This window comes from Hyperolius riggenbachi, chromosome 8 (assembly GCF_040937935.1).
Source record: "Hyperolius riggenbachi isolate aHypRig1 chromosome 8, aHypRig1.pri, whole genome shotgun sequence".
Taxonomy (NCBI): Eukaryota; Metazoa; Chordata; class Amphibia; order Anura; family Hyperoliidae; genus Hyperolius; species Hyperolius riggenbachi.
Window position 1 is genome coordinate 281,137,899 of NC_090653.1, and position 26,091 is coordinate 281,163,989.

Sequence of the window (26,091 nt, forward strand, 5' to 3'; positions counted from 1 at the left end):
CTGTGTGTTGTTGTTGTTGGTGTGTGTGTGTGTGTGTGTGTGTGTGTGTGTGTGTGTGTGTGTGTGTGTGTGTGTGGACGGCTGTGTATGTGTCAATGCTCAGTAATGCTCTGCCTGCAGTGCTGGGAAATGTCACACACCCCGCTGGAGACACTGTTTACAGCAACTGGAGCCTCTGTATTAGCAATATATCCCATTCACGTGTCAGGATCTCACAGGCTGGAGAGAGCCTTGTATGTGGATCATTCTGCGCTGCACAAACCTCTAATGTACATAAATTACATTGTGCTCAGTGGAATGCTGCTATCTCATGAATCATAACGCTATTAGGGACCACAGGAGAGCGACCATCCAGTATCCGGCAGGACCTGGGGCACCGAGCAAGGATGGTGTTATACGGTGGTTGCAGGGATCTGCAACCCACCTTTGTAAGTATATATCACATTCACTTACATTTTCCATAAGTAGAGTCCCAATTATGCAGAACTCAACTAACCAGCAGTCTCAACCAACCAGCACAAATCACCGGCAGTACTCACAGTGGTATCGGCCAACTTCTTAGGCTTTTTTATGGGCTCTGGTGTTTTAAGACTGGATTCCACATCTCCCCTCAAGGTTAATATACTTTCAGTTACTGTATTTTATAATTTATCATTCATAATATGTACTGTATATAGAATGGGTTATAGCACAGTATTAGTCTCCGCCCCCTCACCCCTGACCTCACTGACAACTCCTCTACACCAATGACGAACGCCGGGGGCACGGCCTGGAGACTTTCTTCAGGAAATCGCCTGGCGCCCTCATTACACGCAGGACACACGCACGTGAGCAAGCGCCAGTCCGGCGTGAAACTGCTGTAGTGCCGTCCTTCTACTCCCTGGTCACCCGAACCCTGACACCCCTGCATCACTGCATGAACAGGTTTGATGCATCGCTGTATAACAAGATGTCTGTGTTATATCTATGGCATGAAGAGGATTAAAAGCGCTTAAAGTCACAGCGTCCGGTCTGTCTTGTTGTGAAGCAATAGCACAGTATTAGCTAGGCCTATTTTTAAAGGGGAACTGAAGTAAGAGGTATACGGAGGCTGCCATATTTATTTCCTTTTAATCAATACCAGTCGCCTGGCAGCCCTGCTGGTCTATTTCTCTGCAGTAGTATCTGAATAACACCAGAAACAAGCATGCAGCTAGTCTTGTCAGATCTGACATTAAAGTCTGAAACACCTGATCTGCTGCATGCTTGTTCAGGGGCTATGTCTAATAGTATTAGAGGCAGAGGATCAGCAGGGCTGCCAGGCAACTGGTATTGATTAACCTCCTTGGCGGTATGGACGAGTACACACGTCCATTACCGCCGGAGGTCGCCGCTCAGGCCCTGCTGGGCCGATTTGCACCAAATAAAAAGCAGCACACGCAGCCGGCACTTTGCCAGCTGCGTGTGCTACCTGATCGCCGCCGCTCTGCGGCGATCCGCCGCGAGCAGCGGCAAAAGAGGGTCCTCCCAGCCGCCCAAACCCTGCGCAGCCGGAACAAATAGTTCCGGCCAGCGCTAAGGGCTGGATCGGAGGCGGCTGACGTCAGGACGTCGGCTGACGTCCATGACGTCACCCCGCTCGTCGCTATGGCGACGAGGGAAGCAAAACAAGGAAGGCCGCTCATTGCGGCCTTCCTTGTTTATTCTGGGCGCCAGAGGCGATCGGAAGAACGCCTCCGGAGCGCCATCTAGTGGGCTTTCATGCAGCCAACTTTCAGTTGGCTGCATGAAATAGTTTTTTTTTAATAAAAAAAAACCCTCCCGCAGCCTCCCTGGCGATTTTAATAGAACGCCAGGGAGGTTAAAAGAAAATAAATATGGCAGCCTCCGTATACCTCTTACTTCAGTTCCCCTTTAACATTCAGTCTCAAGCAACCAGATAGCATACTTATCCCGCATCAGACGATCCCCGTCAGAGCCGTGTAACCGAGACTCTCCTGTACCTGACTATACTGCACCATTGACCTCCTGATCTCTCCCTACTTCTCGTTTAGGTGAGCAGGGGAGTCACCGAAACCGCCCAACAAGGACCAAATCAGTCATTTTTCACAAAAGAGCTGTGATATAGCAGATCGAGGGAATGAATCTGATTTCCAATGATTTAAGGAGCAGCGAGGAGCTATTTATAGGCGATGACGTGGCTGTCCTTCATGCACCAGGCAAAGCAGTGTTCACGTTGGAGGAACATTGTGGACAATATTTACTGCAGTAATGTCTTCTGCTGGTTCCCCAGTGGGGTAGTATGCTGTAGCCAAACTCTTTCCTGGTTGGTTACCACCAGTCAGTATAAAAATGTATTATGAACTCAACGGTCATCTCCAAAAGCGGGCTAGAAAGTGGCTCTTTAGAGATGCATATTGGTGGAGCAACGGGACAAGGTCGGGAAGGTCATGAATTCTCCGAGGTAATTTACATGTGAATCAGTCACTTTCCATCCAATTACTACTGAGTGTCCTCCTAGAAGGTCCTCCCCAAGCTCCATCACCTGCAGGTCATGCTCCACACAAAGATGCAACTAGGGAATGACTATAAATAGTAGGAAGTAGAAGTTGCCTAAAATTCACACTAATATGGACAAAAGGGGAAAAGAGGCGCACAGAAGTAGATAAAAAGAAGAAAAAGAGAGATGGCTTACCTCAATAACAACAATCTCATAAGACAAGGAAATATATTTAGCACAGGCAACGCGTTTCATGGGTCTGAGCCCACTTCCACAGGCTAATTACAGTGCCTAAAATCATTACCGTATATGAGTATAAGCCAAGTTTTTGGGACAAAAAGTCATTGCTTTTGGCTGTCTTATCCAATCCCCCGGCGTGTGATTCTCCCCCCCCCCCCCCCCCCTTCCCGCTGGAGTGGTATTTGCTGCACAACTAGCCTCACTATGCTATTGGTTTTATTTATGATTGGCACTGTGATTGGCCTGAGGAAGCGGGCTCAGACCCGCGAAACAAGTTGCCTGTGGTAAATAAAATTCTTTGTTCACACAAGAATTTCGTTTTTGAGGTAAGCCATCTCACCTTATTCATTTTTATACTGGTTTTAATCTACTTTATATCCACCAGGGCGCCTCTTTTCCTTTAATTGTGTTATCCTTGTCATGCTCATCCAGGGGGGATGCTGCATAATGGAGGGAATGCCTCCAGGCACAGGAACACCTTCTTCCCTGAGGCTGTCCTTCTCCTGAACACTAGCCCCGCCCAGCAATATCCCCTAGCCTCCCTCACGTGCCTCCTGGTGTCCTATTCTTTGCTCTACTGAGCCTCTACTGAACCTATGCCTTATTGCCTGTTTGTAAGTCTGAGGGCCCTTTTACACTGGCACGGTGTGGCGGGTCATTTTACCCCATTTTACCGCCTATGAGTGCTTTCATACAGCATGCGGTGTGGTGCACCAGAAGTCGCCGATCTACCGCCCAGACAAACAACCTCTGCGGCGAAGTGTTGCAGACCGGAAGTCGTGTAGGCAGGGTTTACCAAAATGTTGGTATTGCGCGGAAGCATATTTTTGCAATATGCTTCCAAGCACTTCCGTATCTTCAAAACAGGAAGTGACCGCAAGCGAGTGTCACTTCCTGTTTGGACCCTGGCAAGAAGGGGATTACCGCATACTAATGTGGTGATCCCCGAAGGCCTGTTTTTGGCGGTGCGGCCCCCGGCCTCAATGTTTGTGAATTACTCACTGTCTTTCAATTGCCCTACCTGTTAAAGCGGAACTTCCTCTCTGCTCTAAAAGACAAGCAACAGCATAATAACCTTTAAGGAAAAACATTTTCTTGCTACAGCTGATACCAATCCTGCAATAAATCTGCAATATGTCTACTTCCTGCTCTCATGGAAGCAGACAGAGTTTACATCCTGTGTTTACAAATTAGCGGCTCTGCTTAGGCAGCCAACTGTCACAGCTGAGAGATCAAATTACACTTGTGATTAGTCAGAGGGAATTAGACAGACTAAACTCTCTAAGTACATACAGGGTGCATTTCTCTCGGTTTTCCTTGTGTCCTGTGCAAGAGTTCAGGTCCACTTTAAATTTGCACTGTGCCTTGTTAAATGTGCAATTACCATTGCCACCTGTCCCTCAAATAATTGTGGAAGTACTTGGTGAAGATTCTGATTTCACTCTGCCAACAATGTGACCTCCATGTCACCATGTCCCCTATACCCTGCAGCTGGTGCTGCTCTCCTGGTGGCAGGGTCGGGCCGAGGCAGAGGCGAGAGAGGCTACAGCCTCAGGGCGCAGGGTGGGGCAGAGGCGAGAGAGGCTACAGCCTCAGGGCGCAGGGGGCGCAGGGTGGGGCAGAGGCGAGAGAGGCTCCAGCCTCAGGGCGCAGTGTAGGAAGGGGTGCAGGGCGGGGCCGAGGCGAGAGAGGCTCCAGCCTCAGGGCGCAGTGTAGGAAGGGGGTGCAGGGCGGGGCCAAGGTGAGAGAGGCTCCAGCCTCAGGGCGCAGTGTAGGAGGGGGCGCACAACTCACTCAGCTATCATTCCCCTATTGTGTTTGAAGCAGAGAGAAATAAGAAAAGGGGATACATGGCAGTGACTGCAAGTCAGATAACTAGAGATTAAGGTGTTGGGGGCCCTGGGGTGCCTCTTAGTGTAATAGCAATCAGTGTGTGACGGCTGGGGTGGGAGGGATGGAGGGGCGCACTTTGGTGTCTCAGCCTTGGGTGCTGGAGGACCTTGTCCCGGCACTGCTTGGTGGTTGCACCATTCTGTCCATCCCTGGAATACTTCCATCACCAGGTCCCAGCCAATCACGTCTTTACCCCAGTACAAGATCAGGCTCCTACTCAAGTCAGCAAACGGTCAGCACAGCCACTGAGAAGCCCTTTGATGAGCTGCCTCATCCTCCCATGGGAACGTGGCAGCAGTTTGGTGACAAGTTTGTATGAAGTGTAGAACCAGCCAAGGGGACATCCTAGGCATAGCTCCTATAGCTCTCCACTATTCATCCAGAAGCAATAGGTGATACAGAAGCAAGGAGGTTCTGCCAGAAGCTGAGAGTGAAGTTATGGCACGAAATGGATGGTTCTAGACTTTCTGCTGTCTGAGGATGCACCCCACCCATCCCCCATCACGTCACTGCTACTAATCGAGTGCAGTGATTGGCCCAAAGACAGTGCTGTAGTTCCGCCCGCGAGAGCATCGGCACCATTTAGCAAAAGGAGCAGCGGGTGGCTGTGATTGGCCGATCGGGTGCCAGCACCCCCACCTGATTGGTCACATGCCAAAGCTCTCCCCTCTGACTGGCCATGGTGATCTCTCGCTGGTGATTAGGTTTTACCTGTAGCATGCCTCGATAACAGTAATAGGTTAGAGTTCCCCTTAATTTAGCTAAGTATCTTCACAAACAGGTAGCCAGATCTCTGCCAGAAATAGCGTTAGAATTTCCTTAAAGCGGACCTGAACTTTAGAATTTCCTCTCTACTCTAAAAGATAAGCAACAACATAATACCCTTTAAAGAAAAAACATTTCTTTGCTACAGCTGATACAAATTCCGCAATAAAACTACAGTTTGTCTACCTCCTGCTTCATGGAAGCAGAGCAGACATAGGGTTAACATCCAGTGTTTACAAATTAGCTGCTCTGCCGAGGCTGACACAGCTGAGAGATCAAATTACAGTTGTGATTAGTCACAGATGAGGGGAGGATTAGACAGGCTAAACTCTGAATACATACAGGGGGCATTTCTCTGTTTTCCTTCTGTCCTGTGCAAGAGTTCAGCTCCACATGAAAGTAGCTAGCAAGATTCTGCATCATAAACCCGCAGCATGAGTCACAGAGAAAAATTCAAAGAATCCTTATCAAAAATATAGAAGACATTTATTACCCTGGTCATTAAAATCCAGTATAAAGTGTACTTTTCAGCAGCTTTCTGTGTTCTAGATTTAAGTGAAACAAAGATTACAAACTCTTCCACCGCTAAGACTGGCTGAGCTAAGAGTCAAAAAGTTTATGAAGTTTTAAAACAAGATCTTCATATAATGATTTCTGCATTGGCCACAGGCTTGATTTGTGCAAATCTTGATCTGGCGAAGAAAACGGTTTGCAAATAATGTAAATACCACTACTTGACAACTTTGCCAAAACTACTTAAGGACCCTGATGATTGAAATCTACGCCTGTTTTTATGGCTATCTGGCTGCCAGGGTGTAGATTTCAATACACCAACGCCGCACATTTTTGCTGCTTTCTTCGCTACCGACGATCTCGCCGCTGTCTCCCCGCCTGGGTGGCCCAGGTTCCAAACGTGCGGTGGTGGCGGTGATTGCGTCAGGTAAGTGCGGCAATTCGTCAGTATTCGTCGCTATTCTGCCGTTTCTGGTACCAGCGCTCTATGGTCCTTAAGGGGGCAGAGACTGCTGGTACTTAAGTATATGTATTTCTCTACAGAAAATAGTTTTTGACTCTAAACTTTATTCCCAACCTTTACATTGATATATTTCTTATTTTCAAATGTTAATATGAAGGAAAATGAACCAGGATAGAAAGGGCCAGTGAAGTCTGAATTTTAAAACAACATATTTTTCTTATGAAATTTTTATGGTATGCGTGATTAGGGGTGTGTCAGGGGCGTGGTTGGAGGTGTGGCAGGGGCATGGCTTAAAGAGACACTGAAGCGAAAAAAAAATTATGATATTATGATTTGTATGTGTAGTACAGCTAAGAAATAAAGCATTAGGAGCAGAGACATGAGTCTAATTGTTTCCAGTAGAGGAAAGGCCCATACACACGTCGGATTTTAGCGAACAACCCGTCGTTTAAACGTTCCGTCGTTCGGACGTTTTTGCGTCAAATCCGACGTGTGTACAGACTATCGTTCGGGTGATAAGACTGGTTACCAGCGATCCGCCCAGCGGATCGTTGGTAACCAGTCTTATCACCCGAACAATAGTCTGTACACACGTCGGATTTGACGCGAAAACGTCCGAACGACGGAACGTTCAAACGACGGGTCGTTCGCTAAAATCCGACGTGTGTATGGGCCTTAAGTCCTGGAGAGGGCTGTTATCTGACTTTTATTATCTCAACTGTAATTGAACTGTTTACTTTTCCTCTGCTAGAGGAGAGGTCATTACTTCACAGACTGCTCTGAAAGACTCATTTTGAATGCTGAGTGTTGTGTAATCTGCACATATTATAGAATGATGCAATGTTAGAGAAAACACTATATACCTGAAAATAAAAGTATGAGAATATTTTCTTTGCTGCTAATCTTCTAGTAATTATTCATAGTACACAACCAATTCACTATATCATATTTTTTTTTTCGCTTCAGTGTCTCTTTAAGTGTCCCTCTTTCTGATCTCAAAATGTTGGGAGGTATGCTGTGATTCGCTTCAAAAAGCGGGCCACAGCCGTTTTGCTCATTTCCCACTACTGGGCCTCACTTTTTCCCTGCATGCAACCGCTGGCGTGCACAATTCTCTCGGCGGGCATGATCTGTTCCCAACGGCTATAAATGATATAGCCAGCCTGTATAAAAGTATAAAAATGTATTGATTTCTGCCTCTGTAACGCTATTGTAAAACACTGTTTTTGTAACTCTAAAGGTACCCATACATGGTACAATCAAATAGTTAGGTTTTCCCGTTTATACGACCAAAATAATCGAATAGGGAAGAAATTGAAAAGAATCTTTTTTTTTCTGATAAAAAAAAAATGTGATTATTTTTTTTTTTGCGATAAAAATCTGAATACATAGCCATGTCACTGACTGTCCTCAGGGGAGCTCACAATCTAATCCTACCATAGTCATAGTCTAATGTCCTATCATATTATTATTATGTATTTATATAGCACTGATATCTTCTGCAGCACATTACAGAGTACATAGTCATGTCACTGACTGTCCTCAGAGGTGCTCACAATCTAATCCTGTCATAGTCTAATGTCCTACCACATTATTATTATGTATTTATATAGCACTGGCATCTTCTGCAGCACATTACAGAGTACATAGTCATGTCACTGACTGTCCTCAGAGAAGCTCACAATCTAATCCTACCATAATCATAGTCTATTGTCTTAACATTATTATTAGTATGTATTTATATAGCACTGACATCTTCTGCAGCACTTTACAGAGTACATAGTCATGTCACTGACTGTCCTCAGAGAAGCTCACAATCTAATCCTACCACAGCCATAGTGTAATGTCCTCCCATGTTATTATTATGTATTTATATAGCACTGACATTGTCTATTGTCTTAACATTATTATTAGTATGTATTTACCGTATATTATTATTATTATTATTTATTTATAAAGCGCCAACATATTCCGTGGCGCTGTACAATGTAAGAAAACAAACAAGGGATACATAATGATACAGACAATGATATACATCAAATATGAACACTGGTACAAGATACAGCACTGCTGATTACAATTTGATTTAACATGATGACTAAAATGTATAAATGTCTAACAGTGTGCAAGCAATTAAATTAATAACATTCCATGACACAAAATGGGTAAGAGCCCTGCCCTTGCAAGCTTACAATCTAAAGGAATGGGGTGGAAACAAGAGGTGGGGAAGTATACAGTATAAGTACAGGCAGTGCATAATTAGGTTATTTAGTGGGTGCATGGCTTAAAGGAAAGGTTCAGGGAGGGTGGGCAAAAAATAAAAATCAAATTCCACTTACCTGGGGCTTCCTCCAGCCCGTGGCAGGCAGGAGGTGCCCTCGCCGCCGCTCCGCAGGCTCCCGGTGGTCTCCGGTGGCCGACCCGACCTGGCCAGGCCGGCTGCCAGGTCGGGCTCTTCTGCGCTCCAAGGCCCGGAACTTCTGCGTCCCACGCCGGCGCTCTGACGTCATCGGACGTCCTCCGTGCTCTACTGCGCATGCGCAGTAGTTCTGCGCATGCGCAGTAGAGCCCGGAGGACGTCCGATGACGTCAGAGCGCCGGCGTGGGACGCAGAAGTTCTGGGCCTTGGAGCGCAGAAGAGCCCGACCTGGCAAGCCGGCCTGGCCAGGTCGGGCGCGCCACCGGAGACCACTGGGAGCCTGCGGAGCGGCGGCGAGGGCACCTCCTGCCTGCCACGGGCTGGAGGAAGCCCCAGGTAAGTGGAATTTTATTTTTATTTTTTACCCACCCTCCCTGAACCTTCCCTTTAAGCTAGAGAATATGCTTGTCGGAAAAGGTGGGTTTTGAGGGAGCGTTTAAAGATTTCAAAGGTGGGAGAGTGGCGGTCCTGGCGGATGTGTTGTGGAAGGGCATTCCAGAGGAGGGGTGAGGCACGTGAGAAGTCTTGTACACGTGAATGTGAGGAGGTAATGTAGAAGAGGATAGAAGAAGCTCGTGTGCAGATCTGAGATTGCGGTTGGGTTGGTATCTGGAGACTAGTGAGGAGATGTACAGGGGAGAGAGATAGTGGAGAGCTTTGTAGGTTAGGGTTAAGAGTTTGAACTGAATCCTTTCATTAATTGGTAGCCAGTGAAGAGCTTGACAGAGAGGAGCAGCAGAGGAAGAGCGAGAGGAGAGATGAATGAGTCGAGCAGCAGAGTTCAGTACAGAATTGAGCGGTGTTAGTCGGTAAGTTGGAAGTCCACCAAGCAATATATTGCAATAGTCCAATCGAGATATAATAAGAGCATGTACTAACATTTTGGTTGTGTCATGGGAGAGAAAAGGTCGGATACGTGCTATGTTTTTCAGTTGGAAATGGCAGGAGCTGGTTAGGGAGTTAATGTGAGGAGTAAATGAGAGAGAAGAATCAAATATTACCCCCAAGCACCGTGCTTTGGCAACTGATGTTATAGACGTGTTGTTAACATTTATTGTAATATCAGGCAAAGGGGTGGACAGGGATGGTGGAAAGACTATTAGTTCAGTTTTATTCATATTAAGTTTTAAGAAGCGAGAGGACATGAAAGAGGAAATAGCGGACAGGCAGTCGGGAACCCGTGTGAGGAGGGAGTTAAGGTCTGGGGCCAAGAGGTACAGTTGTGTATCATCTGCACATAGGTGGTATTGGAAACCAAATGAGCTGATTAAGTTACCAAGACCGTGCATGTAGATGGAGAAGAGGATATATAGCACTGACATCTTCTGCAGCACATTACAGAGTACATAGTCATGTCACTGACTGTCCTCAGAGGAGCTCACAATCTAATCCCACCACAGCCATAGTGTAATGTCCTCCCATGTTATTATTATGTATTTATATAGCACTGACATCTTCTGCAGCACTTTACAGAGCACATAGTCATGTCACTGACTGTCCTCAGAGGAGCTCATAATCTAATCCTACCATAGTAGCATGTCACTATCTTCCCTTCCTCTCTCCCACCCTCGTTGCCCTCCATTCTACTCTACGTCTCTATCCCTGTATCCCTCCTCTCCCTTTCACCCTCCACCTCTCTCCTGTCTCCCTGCCACCTCTCCCCCCTGTCTCTCTGCCACCTCTCACCCCTGTCTCCCTGCCACTTCTCCCGTCTCCCTGCCACCTCTCTCCCCTGTCTTCCTGCCACCTCTCCCCCGTCTCCCTGCCCCCCCCCCCCCTTTCTCCCTGCCACCTCTCCCCCGTCTCCCTGCTACCTCTCCCCCTGTCTCCCTGCCACCTCTCCCCCGTCTGCCTGCCACCTCTCCCCCGTCTCCCTGCCATCTCTCTCCCCTGTCTCCCTGCTACCCCTCCACCCCCTGTCTCCCCGCCACCTCCCCTCCCCCTTTCTCCCTGCCCCCCCCCCCCCTTTCTCCCTGCCACCCCCCCCCCCCTTTCTCCCTGCCACCTCTCCCCCCTGTCTCCCTGCTACCTCTCCCCGTCTCCCTGCCACCTCTCCCCCCTGTCTGCCTGCCACCTCTCCCCTGTCTCCCTGCCATCTCTCTCCCCTGTCTCCCTGCTACCCCTCCACCCCCTGTCTCCCCGCCACCTCCCCCCTCCCCTTTCTCCCTGCCCCCCCCCCCTTTTCTCCCTGCCACCTCCCCCCCCCCCTTTCTCCATGCCACCTCTCCCCCCTGTCTCCCTGCTACCTCTCCCCCTGTCTCCCTGCCATCTCTCCCCCCTGTCTCCCTGCCCTCTCCCCGTCTCCCTGCCACCTCTCCCCCCTGTCTCCCTGCCACCTCTCCCCCTGTCTCCCTGCCACCTCTCCCCCCTGTCTCCCTGCCACCTCTCCCCCCTGTCTCCCTGCCATCTCTCCCCCCTGTCTCCCTGCCATCTCTCCCCCCTGTCTCCCTGCCACCTCTCCTCCTGTCTCCCTGACACCTCTCCCTCCTGTCTCCCTGCCACCTCTCCCCCCTGTCTCCCTGCCACCTCTCCCCCCTGTCTCCCTGCCACCTCTCCCCCCTTTCTCCCTGCCACCCCTCCACCCCCTGTCTCCCCACCACCTCCCCCCCCCCCTTTCTCCCTGCCACCTCCCCCCCCCCCCCCTGTCTCCCTGCCACCTCTTTCCTCTCTGAGGTCCTTTAGGGCCTTGTGTCACTTCTCAAACTGTCAGCACGTTGCACTTAATTGGTCCCTTCTGTCAGAATTGCATGTCGCCCCGCAGAGACAAGAGGAAGTCGCAGAAAATGACAACGATCGGACTGTAGAGCTAAAATCATGGGGGACAGGCGAACACGCTGAAGCTTTCATCACGTAGCGAGTTATTTATATACGATGATTCATGACTTATTCTACAGAACATGACTTCAGCGAGGCCAGAAGCGAGGTATAGAGACAGGCAGAGTATTGTGCGACTCTGTATGGTGTGGCTCTGCTGCTTTGTGTGAAATGATGCTGCTATGCAGGTATATTGTGCCGCTGGAGGAAGGTATGAATGAGCTGACGTCTGCAACGCATGTTCCTCCGGAACGACCGCTCAATGAACGCGGGCAGCTAAAGAGAGCAGCGGCTGCTAGCAGAGAACGTCTACCAGATCCTGACAGCTTTCATGCAAATTTAAAGGGGGTTGTAACATCACAAAAAAATAGTCAGTGCCTCAGAAATATATGTAAACCTTTTTTTCCTGAAAGAGGGCCCTTTATAATAATCCTATCCTAACATTTGTATAGCACTTTCTCCTGTTGGACTAAAAGCTCTCAAGAGCTGCAGCCACTAAGGGCACGCACAAGGGTCCACCCTGCAATGTTAGGAAGTCTTGCCTGAGGACTCCTTACTGAATAGATACTGACCCTAACCAGGATTCGAACCCTGGTTTCCCAAGTCAAAGGCAGAGCCCTTAAAGGAACAATATCAATTAATATGTTTTTTTCAATTGAGATAGGAAATGTTTGGCAAATGCTGTTAAAGGACCTCTGTCATGAAAATCTTGAAATTTAAAACACATGTAAACATATACAAATACGAAGTATATTTCTTCCAGAGTGAAATGAGCCATAAATCACTTTTCCCCTATGTTGCTGTCACTCACAGTAAGTAGTAGTAAAAATGTTTCTGTACCGTGTTAGCCAAACAATATATGTAGGTAGAAAAAAAACAAAGTCTTGTAAAAGTAATACCTTTTAATGGCTAACTGATAAAGTTAAATAATGCAAGCTTTCAGGGATCTAGTCCCCTTCTTCAGACATATTTCCAGATGTAAGCTGTAGTAAAACACTGATGCAGGGTTGCAGGATGCCAACACTTCTGTGAACCAGGACACAGCATGCAAGATCTAAAAGTACTTATTCTTAAGGGTAACTTCAAAAATGAACAAGCAAGAAAGATTTCTGAGTACAAATTTATGAAAATGTTCAAGACATTAACAGAAGGTTTAAATTGTGGAATGGGATTCATGACTCCTTTTATAACATGATTGACTTGGCTTCACTATCTGCAGAAACCTGCTAGATTTCATGTTTGCTTGTATAAGCTCACTGGCTCCAGCCTGCTGATCACCTGACATCTAACTGCTAAACAGCAACCAGCACAACTGCCATCTTCATGTTTGCTATTTCCCTGCATCAGTGTTTTACTACAGCTAACATCTGGAAATATGCCTGAAGAAGGGGACTAGATCCCTGAAAGCTTGCATTATTTAACTTTATCAGTTAGCCATTAAAATGTATTACTTTTACAAGACTTTTTTTTCTACCTACAGTAAGTAGTAGAAATCTGACATTACCAACAGATTTTAGACTAGCCCATCTTCTCACTCTTCCAGAGTGAAATGAGCCATATATTACTTTTCTCCTATGTTGCTGTCACTTACAGTAAGTAGTAGAAATCTGACATTACCGACAGATTTTAGACTAGCCCATCTTCTCATGGGGGGAGGCGGGGTTCTCAGGGTTTTCTTTATTTTCAAAAGCACTTAGTGAATGTCAGTTGCTCCGTCCAACTGCCAAAAAAGTGTACAGTGAGCATGGCCAGCATCTTTGTATTAATATTTTTCAGGGAGTGTCTTTATAAAGAATAAAAGCCATGTTGAGTATCCCCCATGGGGAATTTGACTAGCCCAAAACCTGTCAGTAATGTCGGATTTCTACTACCTACTGTAAGTGACAACAACATAGGAGAGAAGTAATTTATGGCTCATTTTACTCAGAAAGAAACGTACTTCTTATTTGTATGTGTTTTAAATGTTAAGATTTTCGCAACAGTTCCTCTTTAAAGGGGTTATTTCGCGAAAAAAGTAGGCAGTTAAAAAATGTGACAGATGACAGGTTTTGGGCCAGTCCATCTTTTTAAGGGGGATTCTCAGGGCTTTATTTGTTTTCAACAGCATTTCCTGAACAGCAGTTGCAAAATCTAACTGGCATAATAGTGTGCAAGTGATTAGGGAGGCCGGCTGGTATCTTACTATTTTGGCAGTTACACTGCTGTTCAGGAAATGTTGTTGAAAACAAAGAAAGCCCTGAGAATCCCCCTTAAAAAGATGGACTGGCCCAAAACCTGTCATCTGTCACATTTTTTAACTGCCTACTTTTTTCGCGATGAGTCCGTCATTCAAGCGGAGATTCGCGCTAATCGCGCGCAATCTCCTGCTGATCACTCCCCCAATCAGCGTTAGGCGGTCCGGGGGGAGCCGCCACGTTTATGCCCATCGGCGTGACGCGGTCGTTAGGAGGTTAGTTTGCTTCAGGTATACTTTAATGTGGTCTCTCTGCCGGTCTAGGGTCAGTTGCTTGGACTACTGAAGTGAGAGGTATATGGAGGCTGCCATATTTATTTCCTTTTAAGTAATACCAGTTGCCTGGCTGTCCTGCTGATCCTCTGCCTCTAATGCTTTTAGCCATAGACCCTGAACAAGCATGCAGCAGATCAGGTGTTTCTGACATTATTGTCAGATGTGACAAGATTAGCTGCATGTTTGTTTCTGGTGCGATTCAGGCACTACTGCAGCCAAATAGATCAGCAGGACTGCCAGGCAGCTGGGATTGTTTAAAACGAAATAAATATACCAGCTTCCATATTCTTCTCATATCAGTTGTCCAATAAAGGATACGTCCAGGGAAAATGAAAAACAAAAATCCACTTACCTGGGGTTTCCTTTTAAATTTCCTTTAAATTGTCATAATAAAATATCGGTATATATTAATGATATTTTACTACAACTTAACCTAACCCTACTCTCACACAGAACCCTCCCCCTCTGATGTCTAACCCTAAGCTCCCCCCCCTTCCTGACGCCTAACCCTAAACCTCCCCCCCCCCCTTCCTGATGCCTAACCCTAAACTCCCCTTTCTGACACCTAACCCTAAACTTCCCCCCCCCCTTCCTGATGCCTAACCATTAACCCCCTTTTTTGACACCTAACCCTAAACCTCCCCTCCCTGACGCCTAACCCTAAACCCCTCTTTCTGACGCCTAACCCTAAACCTCCCCCCCCTTCCTGATGCCTAACCATAAACCTCCCCTCCCCTTCCTAACGCCTAACCCTAAACCCCCCCTTCCTGGTGCCTAACCCTAACCCCCCCCCCCCTTCCTGGTGCCTAATCCTAAATCCCACCTTCCTGACGCCTAACCCTAAACCCCCCCCTCCTGATGCATAACCCTAAAACCGTCCTTTCTGAAGCCCAACCCTAAAACCCCACCTTCCTAACCTTATAATATTGAAAACGATACATTTCAAAAATGAATAATAATAAATAGTAAACATTGAAAATGGCGAAAAACTATAACGTTCTAATTTTTAAACCATACAAAATGTCAAAAACTATAATGTTGTAAATTTCAAAACAATAATTATTGTGTGCCCAATTTTCTACTTTGGGCACCTTATAGCTGATATTTGCATTAGCACCCATGTGGCACCCAAATCGCCCATTAGCCACAGGCACCCAAATTTCGTGCTTCCCACCAGCCGCCCACTACTAGATCAGAGGTGGTAGGCTCGATGCTGGACAGCGTAAAAACAGGCAAGCTCTATCAGCACTGCCAGTTCTGCATGGGAGGAGTTAGGGGCATAACTACATTGGCCTCTCCCCCAATGTCCATCATTGGGGGCGGTCCTGTACATAATGCAGAATGGCAGCAGAGCATTATGTCCTTCTTCACTTCCTCTTCAGTTAAGCCCCATGTCATGTGACAGGGAAAGACGCCACATGGTGATTGGCTGGCTGCAAGGCACTTGCCAACTGAAGAGGAAGTGAAGACAAGAGGACCTGTATCGCCGCCAGGAGCAAGTAATGTATAACACTCCACTCTGCTCCCACTCTGCAATAACTACGTACAGGACCAAGCCCACCAATGTCTTCTCTGTCAGGGTATGTTTGATTCGTGCTACTCAATGATTGTTTTCCCTGGAAATGGAGATAGAAAGAGAAGAGTATTTTGTGTGGAGAGGCTTTGGCCTGCATATCATGCAGAGTAACCACCAGGACACTGAACAGAAGTTGGCCACAGTTAGAGAGTACAGAGAGTTGAAGGACACGTACACCCCGTGCTGCACAGCCAGATGTTTACCTTTCACGGTACGGAACGAGATGAGAGATTAGGAAGGAGTATTAATCAAATATTATTAATGGAGCTGTGTTTGAAGTCCCCTTATCGGAGCAGAGTGCAGCTGAATGGTGTTCTCTGATGGAACAAAACCAAACAGAGCCGATAGAATAAATTCAGCCGTGTCAAGCAGGCCACAAACCACCACATGCAAAAGCTGTTTCACGGTACAGCACAGAAGACAAGCCGGACTGGATTAAATTTTAGGGACACCTTTTTGCACGTACGCCCTGTAGCGGTATCAAACGCCGAGACCCATTTTGGTTGGAGTTCCACTTCGATTAGCCAGATAGGTTAACAAAACATAAACAAAAAAGCAGGACAACATGAGGGAATGCACTTCCCATCGATCTCGGTGTAAACGGGAGTCACCTGATAGGTTGTGTTGAGTCTCCGTTCTACGGGATCGATAGCAGAAGTCTCCATCGCCTGGCTCTGTTACATAAAACACAATCCAGCCGAACGTTTTTACGATGCAGAGGAGTCATTAATCATGATTTGGGATTGTCAGAGATGCCGGACGTCTCGAGCTGCCGGGGACACTTAATGCAGCCTCGAGACGTAAGATGGGATAGTTAACAGGAGATGGGACTTCCCCTGAAACATCAATCTATTCTAGCGTGCCACAAGCACTTCCTGTGCCGAGAGACAGCTTACCACAAGTGGAGGCAGCTACGATATTACGCTATGCCGGGCCCGTACTAGAGGTACTCAGTGTCCCCCAGAAAGCCAGGGAGTATCTCAGTCTTCAATCTACTCAGCAATGTCTACAGATAGAGATGTACAGCCTAGATTTGAAGCAAAGCCACAAAGGCCATGGCCTAAGGCACCAGGAAGTAAGGGGCGGGCTGGCTCACTAAACATGTGTACCAGAGCAGTCACAAACCCAGCCCTGCTTCCACACTGGCGAGCAGTGGACCACTAGTCCTGTGTTCCCCCCACAGCACAGCACAGAATGGGGGGCAGGGCTGTACAGGACCAGTGAAGTAAGTAAACAGTATGGGGGGGTGCACTAGACCAGAGCACTGGACCAGGGGAACAAACAAGACAGAGGGAGCACACAGAACAGGTTGTGGCCAGGACGGGGCAGTTGGGGGGAGGCGGGGTTGGTGACAGCGGGCCTTGGGCGGTAAAATTTCCAAATTCGGCCCTGGTTATGCCCCTGGCCCAGAGTAGGATAAGAGCAGAAGAAAGGGAATGGAACCATATCAGACCAGATGATGGGGTTCTGGAGTACCTGTCGTTCCTCCAGGAGGAATTATAAAACAAACAGGAGAGAACCGGTAGCCCCTCATGGTGTAGTATGTGAAGTAATACAGAAAGGAAATAAAACAAATAGGGTACTTGAAAAACTGGGTTGCCGAACGGCAACCATGGATAATCGCTTGAAGGTCGTGGCACCAAACACCAAGAGAGGGTTGACTTGCTTCTGTGTGGTTATCTCTGTTGTGATTCTCGGTGGTTATGAGTGACCTCCAAGATTCTAGAATGACTGACCAGGAGCCCAATGGTGCAATATCGTCTGAACAAGGAGGTGTTTAAAGAGACACTGAAGTTTCTTTTTTTACCTTAATTTCTTATGTAGTCTGATTCAGCATTAAATCCTAAGCAGATTCACTGCGGCAAAACGAGTGATTTATGGCTTCAAAATAGAACTGCAAAGTCCTACGACCTCGCAGGTCGCAGATTGTGCTCTGCCTCCTCTACAGTCAATCTCCGTGGATCTCCACCTCTTCCTGCCCCTCTCAGTGAAAGAAGACTGAGAAGGGAGGGGAGGAGGAGGAGGAGCCAGGGCTACTGCACACAGCTCTGCCTCTTACAGGAAGGAGAATGATGCGAGTCCTGGAACTTTGCAGGGCTATTTCTAAGCCATAAATCACTCATTTTGCCACAGGGATGCAGCAAATATGCTTAGGTTTTAATTCTGAATTGAACTGCATCAGAAATTAAGGTAAAAAAATAGACTTCAGTTTCTCTTTAAATAGTAGAATTATACTCACAAGGGTGAGTTGCAATACTTGCACCACTGTCAGAACCTGCAGGAAAATTAACCGTTCCCGCTCGGTATCCCAGGCCTGCTGTGCAGGTACGGGTCGGTCGCTCTCCTTGGGTTATTGAAAACACGAGGTTTGCAATATTGGACCCTGAAGAGTATGGACTAATACTAAAAACACTGTTGGAGACGCGCCAAGATATCTAATAAGCAACTATAGTGTATAAGTAGGAGTGATTGTGGTCTAACCTCCTCCAAAGAACAAACCACGTAAGGTAGAAATAGTGTTTATTCATGCACATAAGACAACGCGTTTCACAGGTGCTGGCCCGCTTCCTCAGGTTAATAAATAGTGGCTATAACAGTGTGGTTAGGTCGCACTCCAAAGAAATAGAAATAGTAGGTGCGAAAATGGAAAACCAAAAAAACAAAAATACAATTGCCCAAACAAAAAAACAACTCCCTTGGGGGGTTTGAAGGTGTAACACTGGGGGGAGGTGCCCAAAAGCATGTGTAAAATGATTAAAAACAGTTTAACTGCTTGAGGACCACAGGCTTACACCCCTAGTGACCAGGCCATTTTTTACACTTCAGTACACTGCAGCTTGAACAGTGTGCTGCACGGCCATACAACTTAACGCACAAATGAATCTTGCCACCAACAGAGCTTTCTGTTGGTGGCATCTGATTGCTGCTGCTGTTTTTATTTTTATTTTATTTTTATTTAATATCAGGCTGCATTTCCACTTGTGCGGTGCGAATCGCCGCGGTAAAAATTTGCATGTGGATGCGAATTTCGCATGCGGGTCTATGCGAATTTTCATGCGAATTTGCATGGATGACCATATATGCGAATTTAACCATGGCAGTGCTGGTGTGCTTTTCCATTGTTTCTATGTGAATTCGCATGAAAATTCGAATACCCAAACCTCATGCGAATTTCCTATTAAATACATTGTATGCGATTCGCATAGCGGTATGTGAATTCTGATGGCTCTGCCATGCGAATTTTTTCTGCACAGAGAAACGCAAAGGAATCCTGACAAGTGGAAACAGTCCCATTCACTTGTATTGCTATGCGAATTTGCATGCGAAAAACGCATGCGAATTCGCGATAGTGGAAATAGGCCCTTATTGGGTTTTTTGGGGGGTTTTTTTTTAATAAACTTGCCAATTTTTTTTATATTTCACTTCCTCCCCACGACATCCAATCACATAGATTGCCTCTCATAGCCATCAGCCTATGAGAGCAATCTGTTTCCCTGCCTAACTAGGGGACAGGGCTCCGTACAGCGCTGCACTAGATCGCAGCGCTGTACAAGTCATTTTCGCCATTTTTTTTCAGCCTGCCAGCCGCGATCTTGGCGGCTGGCAGGTTGTTTACGAAGTGGAGCTCCGTAACACATCGGGGATGCGTGCATCTGCACGCGCGATCTATGCTAACCTCCGCCCCAAGGACTTGACGCCGATCTGCGTTTGCTGGTCCTGGTTGAAGCCACCTTCCCGACGCCTATCGGCGTTAGGCGGTCAGGAAGGGGTTAAAGGATAAGAAAAATTTACCCTAAGACGTAAGACCCTTGTCTTAGGGTAAATATTTTTTATCCTTTAACCCCTTCGCAAACATAAATGATTTATTCAAAAGCCATGGAGAATGCGTTTCGTGGGGATCCACCCACTTCCTCAGGTGAATAAAGCAGTGTCTCAAGGTAAGAGTGAACTGGTTTGAAACGCATTATCCAGCTGCTCATCCTGTTAGGTATTATTAGCGTGACTGAGAGGATAAGCATTTCCCTGCTTCATGCTACTGCTGTCATATTCAGCAACAGCCGCAAGAACTTATGTTAATACACAACAGAGTAACAGAACTGATTACAAGTCAAATATATCCCACTGAAGGTACATAACTGCAGATACACAACTGCTTATTCAGTGTACTCCAGCATCCATACCATGGCCTGATATGACCCAGGTCAAGGGCTGTAAACATTTAGCAGAGCAAAAAAACAAAAACAAAAAACAAAAAACTTAGTTCCTCCAGTCTTCCCAAACCCTCTAACCCCAGTAAATCCATAAAATCAAAGTCAAAATAATATAATAAATACAATTGTTTTTTTTTACAATGTTCATAAATGATTTAGTCAGTGTTTGCCCATTGTGAAATCTTTCCTCTTTATGATTTACATTCTGACATTTATCAATGGTGGCGACATATTTAGTCCTGGCAGGTGATCCCTGTGGAATGTTTGTTAACTGAGAGTTCTAAAGCCTCTGGTTTCCCAGAATGCTGTGGGGGGAGTATTCTGCATAATAAACAGCCTAGGCTGTGACATCACTGGGAGGGCGGGGCTTTAAGATTCTGATTCTGAATGCTTCTGATGCTGAAACCAGGATATTTATAATAAAAGTGGGCATCCTGAGTGATTTACTGCGTATCACTGTATGTTGTTACGGTTCCTCTACGCTCCATACACATGCAAGATGAAACTCGACCAAGACAAATCTAGTGTGTGTACGGACACTGTAGGGGGGTCGGGGGAAAGCCCCGGTAAGTTCAACTCATTTTCCCCCGACCCCCCTACAGTATCCCTTTAAAGGGGGTCGGGGGAAAATGAGTTGAAGTTACCTGTGGCTTCTAATGGTCCCCCGCAGACATCCTGTGCCTGCGCAGCCACTCACTGATGCTCCGGCCCCGCCTCCGGTTCACTTCTGGAATTTCAGACTTTAAAGTCTGAGAACCACTGCGCCTGCGTTGCCGTGTCCTCGGTCCCGCTGATGGCACCAGGAGCGTACTGCGCAGGCGGGTATGGTCTGTATCTTCGCAGTGCGCTCCTGGTGACATCAGGGGAAGCGAGGACACGGCAACGCAGGCGCAGTGGTTTTCAGACTTTAAAGTCTGAAATTCCAGAAGTGAACCAGAGGCAGGGCCAGAGCATCGGTGAGTGGCTGCGCGGGCACAGGTAGGGCTTGATTCAGTAAACGGTGCTAACCCAGTTAGCACGCCTAAAGACTTTGGGCGTGATAACTAGGGTGCTAACTGGGTCAGCACCGTTTACTAAATTTACATCGCGCACAAAGTCCCACACTGAAAACTTTGCGTGCCCCCAGCGTGGTGTGCGCGAAATGTTGCATCGCGGTCGCTTGAAAACGGTGCGTTGATGCGCCTATAAGGTCGCATTGCGTGCGACTTTAACGTCACATGGAGCGTCATTAAGGTCGCACCCAATGCGACCTTATAGGCGCATCATGTGCGCTGTTTTTGCGGTGCGCGACCAAAGTTTTGCGTGCAGGACTGTGCGCGCGATGTGAATTTAGTAAAGGGTGCTAACCCAGTTAGCACCCTAGTTATCATGCCTAAAGTCTTTAGATGTGAATTTATCATGCCTAAACTAACTTTAGGCATGATATAGGGCTTTTCACAGGCGTGCTAACACTTAGCACGGTTTACTGAATCGAGCCCGATGTCTGCGGGGGACCATTAGAAGCCCCGGGTAACTTCAACTCATTTTCCCCCGACCCCACTACAGTATCCCTTTAAGGTGAACATTTATAAACAGATCCTGGTAATATACATACACATGTTCAGGGGTGCTTGACTTAGGAAGTACTTTGTGAGCTCAGACCCTCTTGTGTACAGGTGATATTATGGAGGCACACATTGGAAGGGGCATTGTACAGGTGATATTGTGGAGACACTCTTGGGGTACAGGCAGGTGGGGGTATGTTTCTATTATGCATGTAATATTAAAGTGGTACAGAGTTGCTCTTCTTGGGGTAAAAGCAGGAGGGGGTATTTTGCCATTCTGCAGGTGATATTTTGGGCGCACAGTCTTTAGGTACAGACAGGAGGGGAATGTTGGTGTTCTGTAGGTGATATTATGGGGATACACAGTATATATATTTGGGGGTGCAGGCAGGAAGGGGTATTCTGTGGATGATATTATGGGGTGCACAGTAGATATAGTTGGGGTACAGGAGGGAGGGGTATGTGTGTACTCTGTAGGTAATATTATGGGGGTGCACAGTAGATACATTCTGAGAGTACAGACAGGGGGGGGGGGGGTATTTGGCCATTCTGTAGGTGATACTATGGGGTGCAGTCTTGGGGTATAGGCAGCAGGGGGTATGTGTGTACTCTGTAGGTAATATTATGGGGTGCAGTCTTGGGGTATAGGCAGGAGGGGGTATGTGTGTACTCTGTAGGTAATATTATGGGGTGCAGTCTTGGGGTATAGGCAGGAGGGGGTATGTGTGTACTCTGTAGGTGATAGTATGGGGGTGCAGTCTTGGGGTATAGGCAGGAGGGGGTATGTGTGTACTCTGTAGGTAATATTATGGGGTGCAGTCTTGGGGTATAGGCAGGAGGGGGTATGTGTGTACTCTGTAGGTGATAGTATGGGGGTGCAGTGTGGGTTCCAGGCAGCAGGGGGTATGTCTGTACTCTGTAGGTGATAGTATGGGGGTGCAGTGTGGGGTACAGGCAGCAGGGGGTATGTGTGTACTCTGCAGGTGATAGTATGGGGGTGCAGTGTGGGGTACAGGCAGCAGGGGGTATGTGTGTACTCTGTAGGTGATAGTATGGGGGTGCAGTGTGGGGTACAGGCAGCAGGGGTATATCTGTACTCTGAAGGTGATATTATGGGGGTGCAGTGTGGGGTACAGGCAGGAGGGGGTATGTGTGTACTCTGCAGGTGATAGTATGGGGGTGCAGTGTGGGGTACAGGCAGGAGGGGGTATGTCTGTACTTTGTAGGTGATAGTATGGGGGTGCAGCATGGGGTACAGGCAGGAGTGGGTATGTGTGTACTCTGCAGGTGATAGTATTGGGGTGCAGTGTGGGGTACAGGCAGCAGGGGGTATGTGTGTACTCTGTAGGTGATAGTATGGGGGTGCAGTGTGGGGTACAGGCAGCAGGGAGTATGTGTGTACTCTGTAGGTGATAGTATGGGGGTGCAGTGTGGGGTACAGGCAGCAGGGGGTATGTGTGTACTCTGTAGGTGATAGTATGGGGGTGCAGTGTGGGGTACAGGCAGCAGGGGGTATGTGTGTACTCTGTAGGTGATATTATGGGGTGCAGTGTGGGGTACAGGCAGCAGGGAGTATGTCTGTACTCTGTAGGTGATAGTATGGGGGTGCAGTGTGGGGTACAGGCAGCAGGGGGTATGTCTGTACTCTGTAGGTGATAGTATGGGGGTGCAGTGTGGGGTACAGGCAGCAGGGGGTATGTCTGTACTCTGTAGGTGATAGTATGGGGGTGCAGTGTGGGGTACAGGCAGCAGGGGGTATGTCTGTACTCTGTAGGTGATAGTATGGGGGTGCAGTGTGGGGTACAGGCAGCAGGGGGTATGTGTGTACTCTGTAGGTGATAGTATGGGGGTGCAGTGTGGGGTACAGGCAGCAGGGGGTATGTGTGTACTCTGTAGGTGATAGTATGGGGGTGCAGTGTGGGGTACAGGCAGCAGGGGGTATGTCTGTACTCTGTAGGTGATAGTATGGGGGTGCAGTGTGGGGTACAGGCAGCAGGGGGTATGTGTGTACTCTGTAGGTGATATTATGGGGGTGCAGCGTGGGGTACAGGCAGGAGGGGGTATGTCTGTACTCTGTAGGTGATAGTATGGGGGTGCAGTGTGGGGTACAGGCAGCAGGGGGTATGTGTGTACTCTGCAGGTGATAGTATGGGGGTGCAGTGTGGGGTACAGGAAGGAGGGGGTATGTGTGTACTCTGCAGGTAATAGTATGGGGGTGCAGTGTGGGGTACAGGCAGGAGGGGGTATGTGTGTACTCTGCAGGTGATAGTATGGGGGTGCAGTGTGGGGTACAGGCAGCAGGGGGTATTTGTGTACTCTGTAGGTGATAGTATGGGGGTGCAGTGTGGGGTACAGGCAGGAGGGGGTATGTGTGTACTCTGCAGGTGATATTATGGGGGTGCAGTGTGGGGTACAGGCAGCAGGGGGTATGTGTGTACTCTGTAGGTGATAGTATGGGGGTGCAGTGTGGGGTACAGGCAGCAGGGGTATATCTGTACTCTGAAGGTGATATTATGGGGGTGCAGTGTGGGGTACAGGCAGGAGGGGGTATGTGTGTACTCTGCAGGTGATAGTATGGGGGTGCAGTGTGGGGTACAGGCAGGAGGGGGTATGTCTGTACTTTGTAGGTGATAGTATGGGGGTGCAGCATGGGGTACAGGCAGGAGTGGGTATGTGTGTACTCTGCAGGTGATAGTATTGGGGTGCAGTGTGGGGTACAGGCAGCAGGGGGTATGTGTGTACTCTGTAGGTGATAGTATGGGGGTGCAGTGTGGGGTACAGGCAGCAGGGAGTATGTGTGTACTCTGTAGGTGATAGTATGGGGGTGCAGTGTGGGGTACAGGCAGCAGGGGGTATGTGTGTACTCTGTAGGTGATAGTATGGGGGTGCAGTGTGGGGTACAGGCAGCAGGGGGTATGTGTGTACTCTGTAGGTGATATTATGGGGTGCAGTGTGGGGTACAGGCAGCAGGGAGTATGTCTGTACTCTGTAGGTGATAGTATGGGGGTGCAGTGTGGGGTACAGGCAGCAGGGGGTATGTCTGTACTCTGTAGGTGATAGTATGGGGGTGCAGTGTGGGGTACAGGCAGCAGGGGGTATGTCTGTACTCTGTAGGTGATAGTATGGGGGTGCAGTGTGGGGTACAGGCAGCAGGGGGTATGTCTGTACTCTGTAGGTGATAGTATGGGGGTGCAGTGTGGGGTACAGGCAGCAGGGGGTATGTGTGTACTCTGTAGGTGATAGTATGGGGGTGCAGTGTGGGGTACAGGCAGCAGGGGGTATGTGTGTACTCTGTAGGTGATAGTATGGGGGTGCAGTGTGGGGTACAGGCAGCAGGGGGTATGTCTGTACTCTGTAGGTGATAGTATGGGGGTGCAGTGTGGGGTACAGGCAGCAGGGGGTATGTGTGTACTCTGTAGGTGATATTATGGGGGTGCAGCGTGGGGTACAGGCAGGAGGGGGTATGTCTGTACTCTGTAGGTGATAGTATGGGGGTGCAGTGTGGGGTACAGGCAGCAGGGGGTATGTGTGTACTCTGCAGGTGATAGTATGGGGGTGCAGTGTGGGGTACAGGCAGGAGGGGGTATGTGTGTACTCTGCAGGTAATAGTATGGGGGTGCAGTGTGGGGTACAGGCAGGAGGGGGTATGTGTGTACTCTGCAGGTGATAGTATGGGGGTGCAGTGTGGGGTACAGGCAGCAGGGGGTATTTGTGTACTCTGTAGGTGATAGTATGGGGGTGCAGTGTGGGGTACAGGCAGGAGGGGGTATGTGTGTACTCTGCAGGTGATATTATGGGGGTGCAGTGTGGGGTACAGGCAGCAGGGGGTATGTCTGTACTCTGTAGGTGATAGTATGGGGGTGCAGTGTGGGGTACAGGCAGCAGGGGGTATGTCTGTACTCTGTAGGTGATATTATGGGGGTGCAGCGTGGGGTACAGGCAGGGGGGAATTCTGCAGTTACACTGGGAGGATACAGATGGCATTCTTGCGCTCACCTCTGGATCTCGAAGCTGCAGCCCTTTCTGAGCAGGGCAGCCCTCTTCCTCAGGATTGAAGACTTCTGCTTTCCCATGTAGTTATCCAGCTGGCAATCCATGGTGCCCCGGGGGGAGGAGGACATCCCTGGGGGGAGAGGGGTCCCGGCCGGGCTGTGAGGGGGCTCTACAGAGCTGGGATCAGATCCGGTAACAGGCAGCCCCGGCTGACATCCTCAGTCCTTCCCAATCCCAAGTCTTATTCAGTTCAGCTGCTTGTCCTGCAGGAGGAGGAGGCTCAGCGCAGTGTGTGTGCATGTTAGTGTGTGTCACTGTGCAGAGTGTAGTGTGTTACTGTGGAGAGTGAGTGTTACTGTGCAGTGTGTGCATGTTAGTGTGCATGTTAGTGTGTGTGTGAGTGTGTTACTGAGCAGAGTGTATGTGTTATGTGCAGTGTGTGTGTGTGTGTGTGTGTGTGTGTGTGTGTGTGTGTGTGTGTGTGTGTGTGTGTGTGTGTGTGTGTGTGTGTGTGTGTGTGTGTGTGTGTGTGTGTGTGTGTGTGTGTGTGTGTGTGTGTGTGTGTGTGTGAGTGTGTTACTGAGCAGAGTGTATGTGTTATGTGCAGTGTGTGTGTGTGTGTGTGTGTGTGTGTGTGTGTGTGTGTGTGTGTGTGTGTGTGTGTGTGTGTGT

General features: G+C 48.2%; 1 protein-coding gene across 6 annotated transcripts in view; it reads right to left on the minus strand.

Annotated features, from left to right (window-relative positions):
- The window catches only part of GARNL3 (GTPase activating Rap/RanGAP domain like 3), a 258,342-nt gene extending 232,665 nt beyond the window's left edge, over nt 1-25,677 (minus strand). For all 6 annotated transcript variants that reach the window (XM_068249011.1, XM_068249007.1, XM_068249009.1 and 3 more), the window contains exon 1: nt 25,423-25,677. In XM_068249011.1, coding sequence (XP_068105112.1) covers nt 25,423-25,547 — 125 coding nt within the window. In that variant the 5' untranslated portion in view covers nt 25,548-25,677. The remainder of the gene's footprint in view (nt 1-25,422) is intronic.
- Between the last annotated feature and the right edge of the window lie 414 nt (nt 25,678-26,091).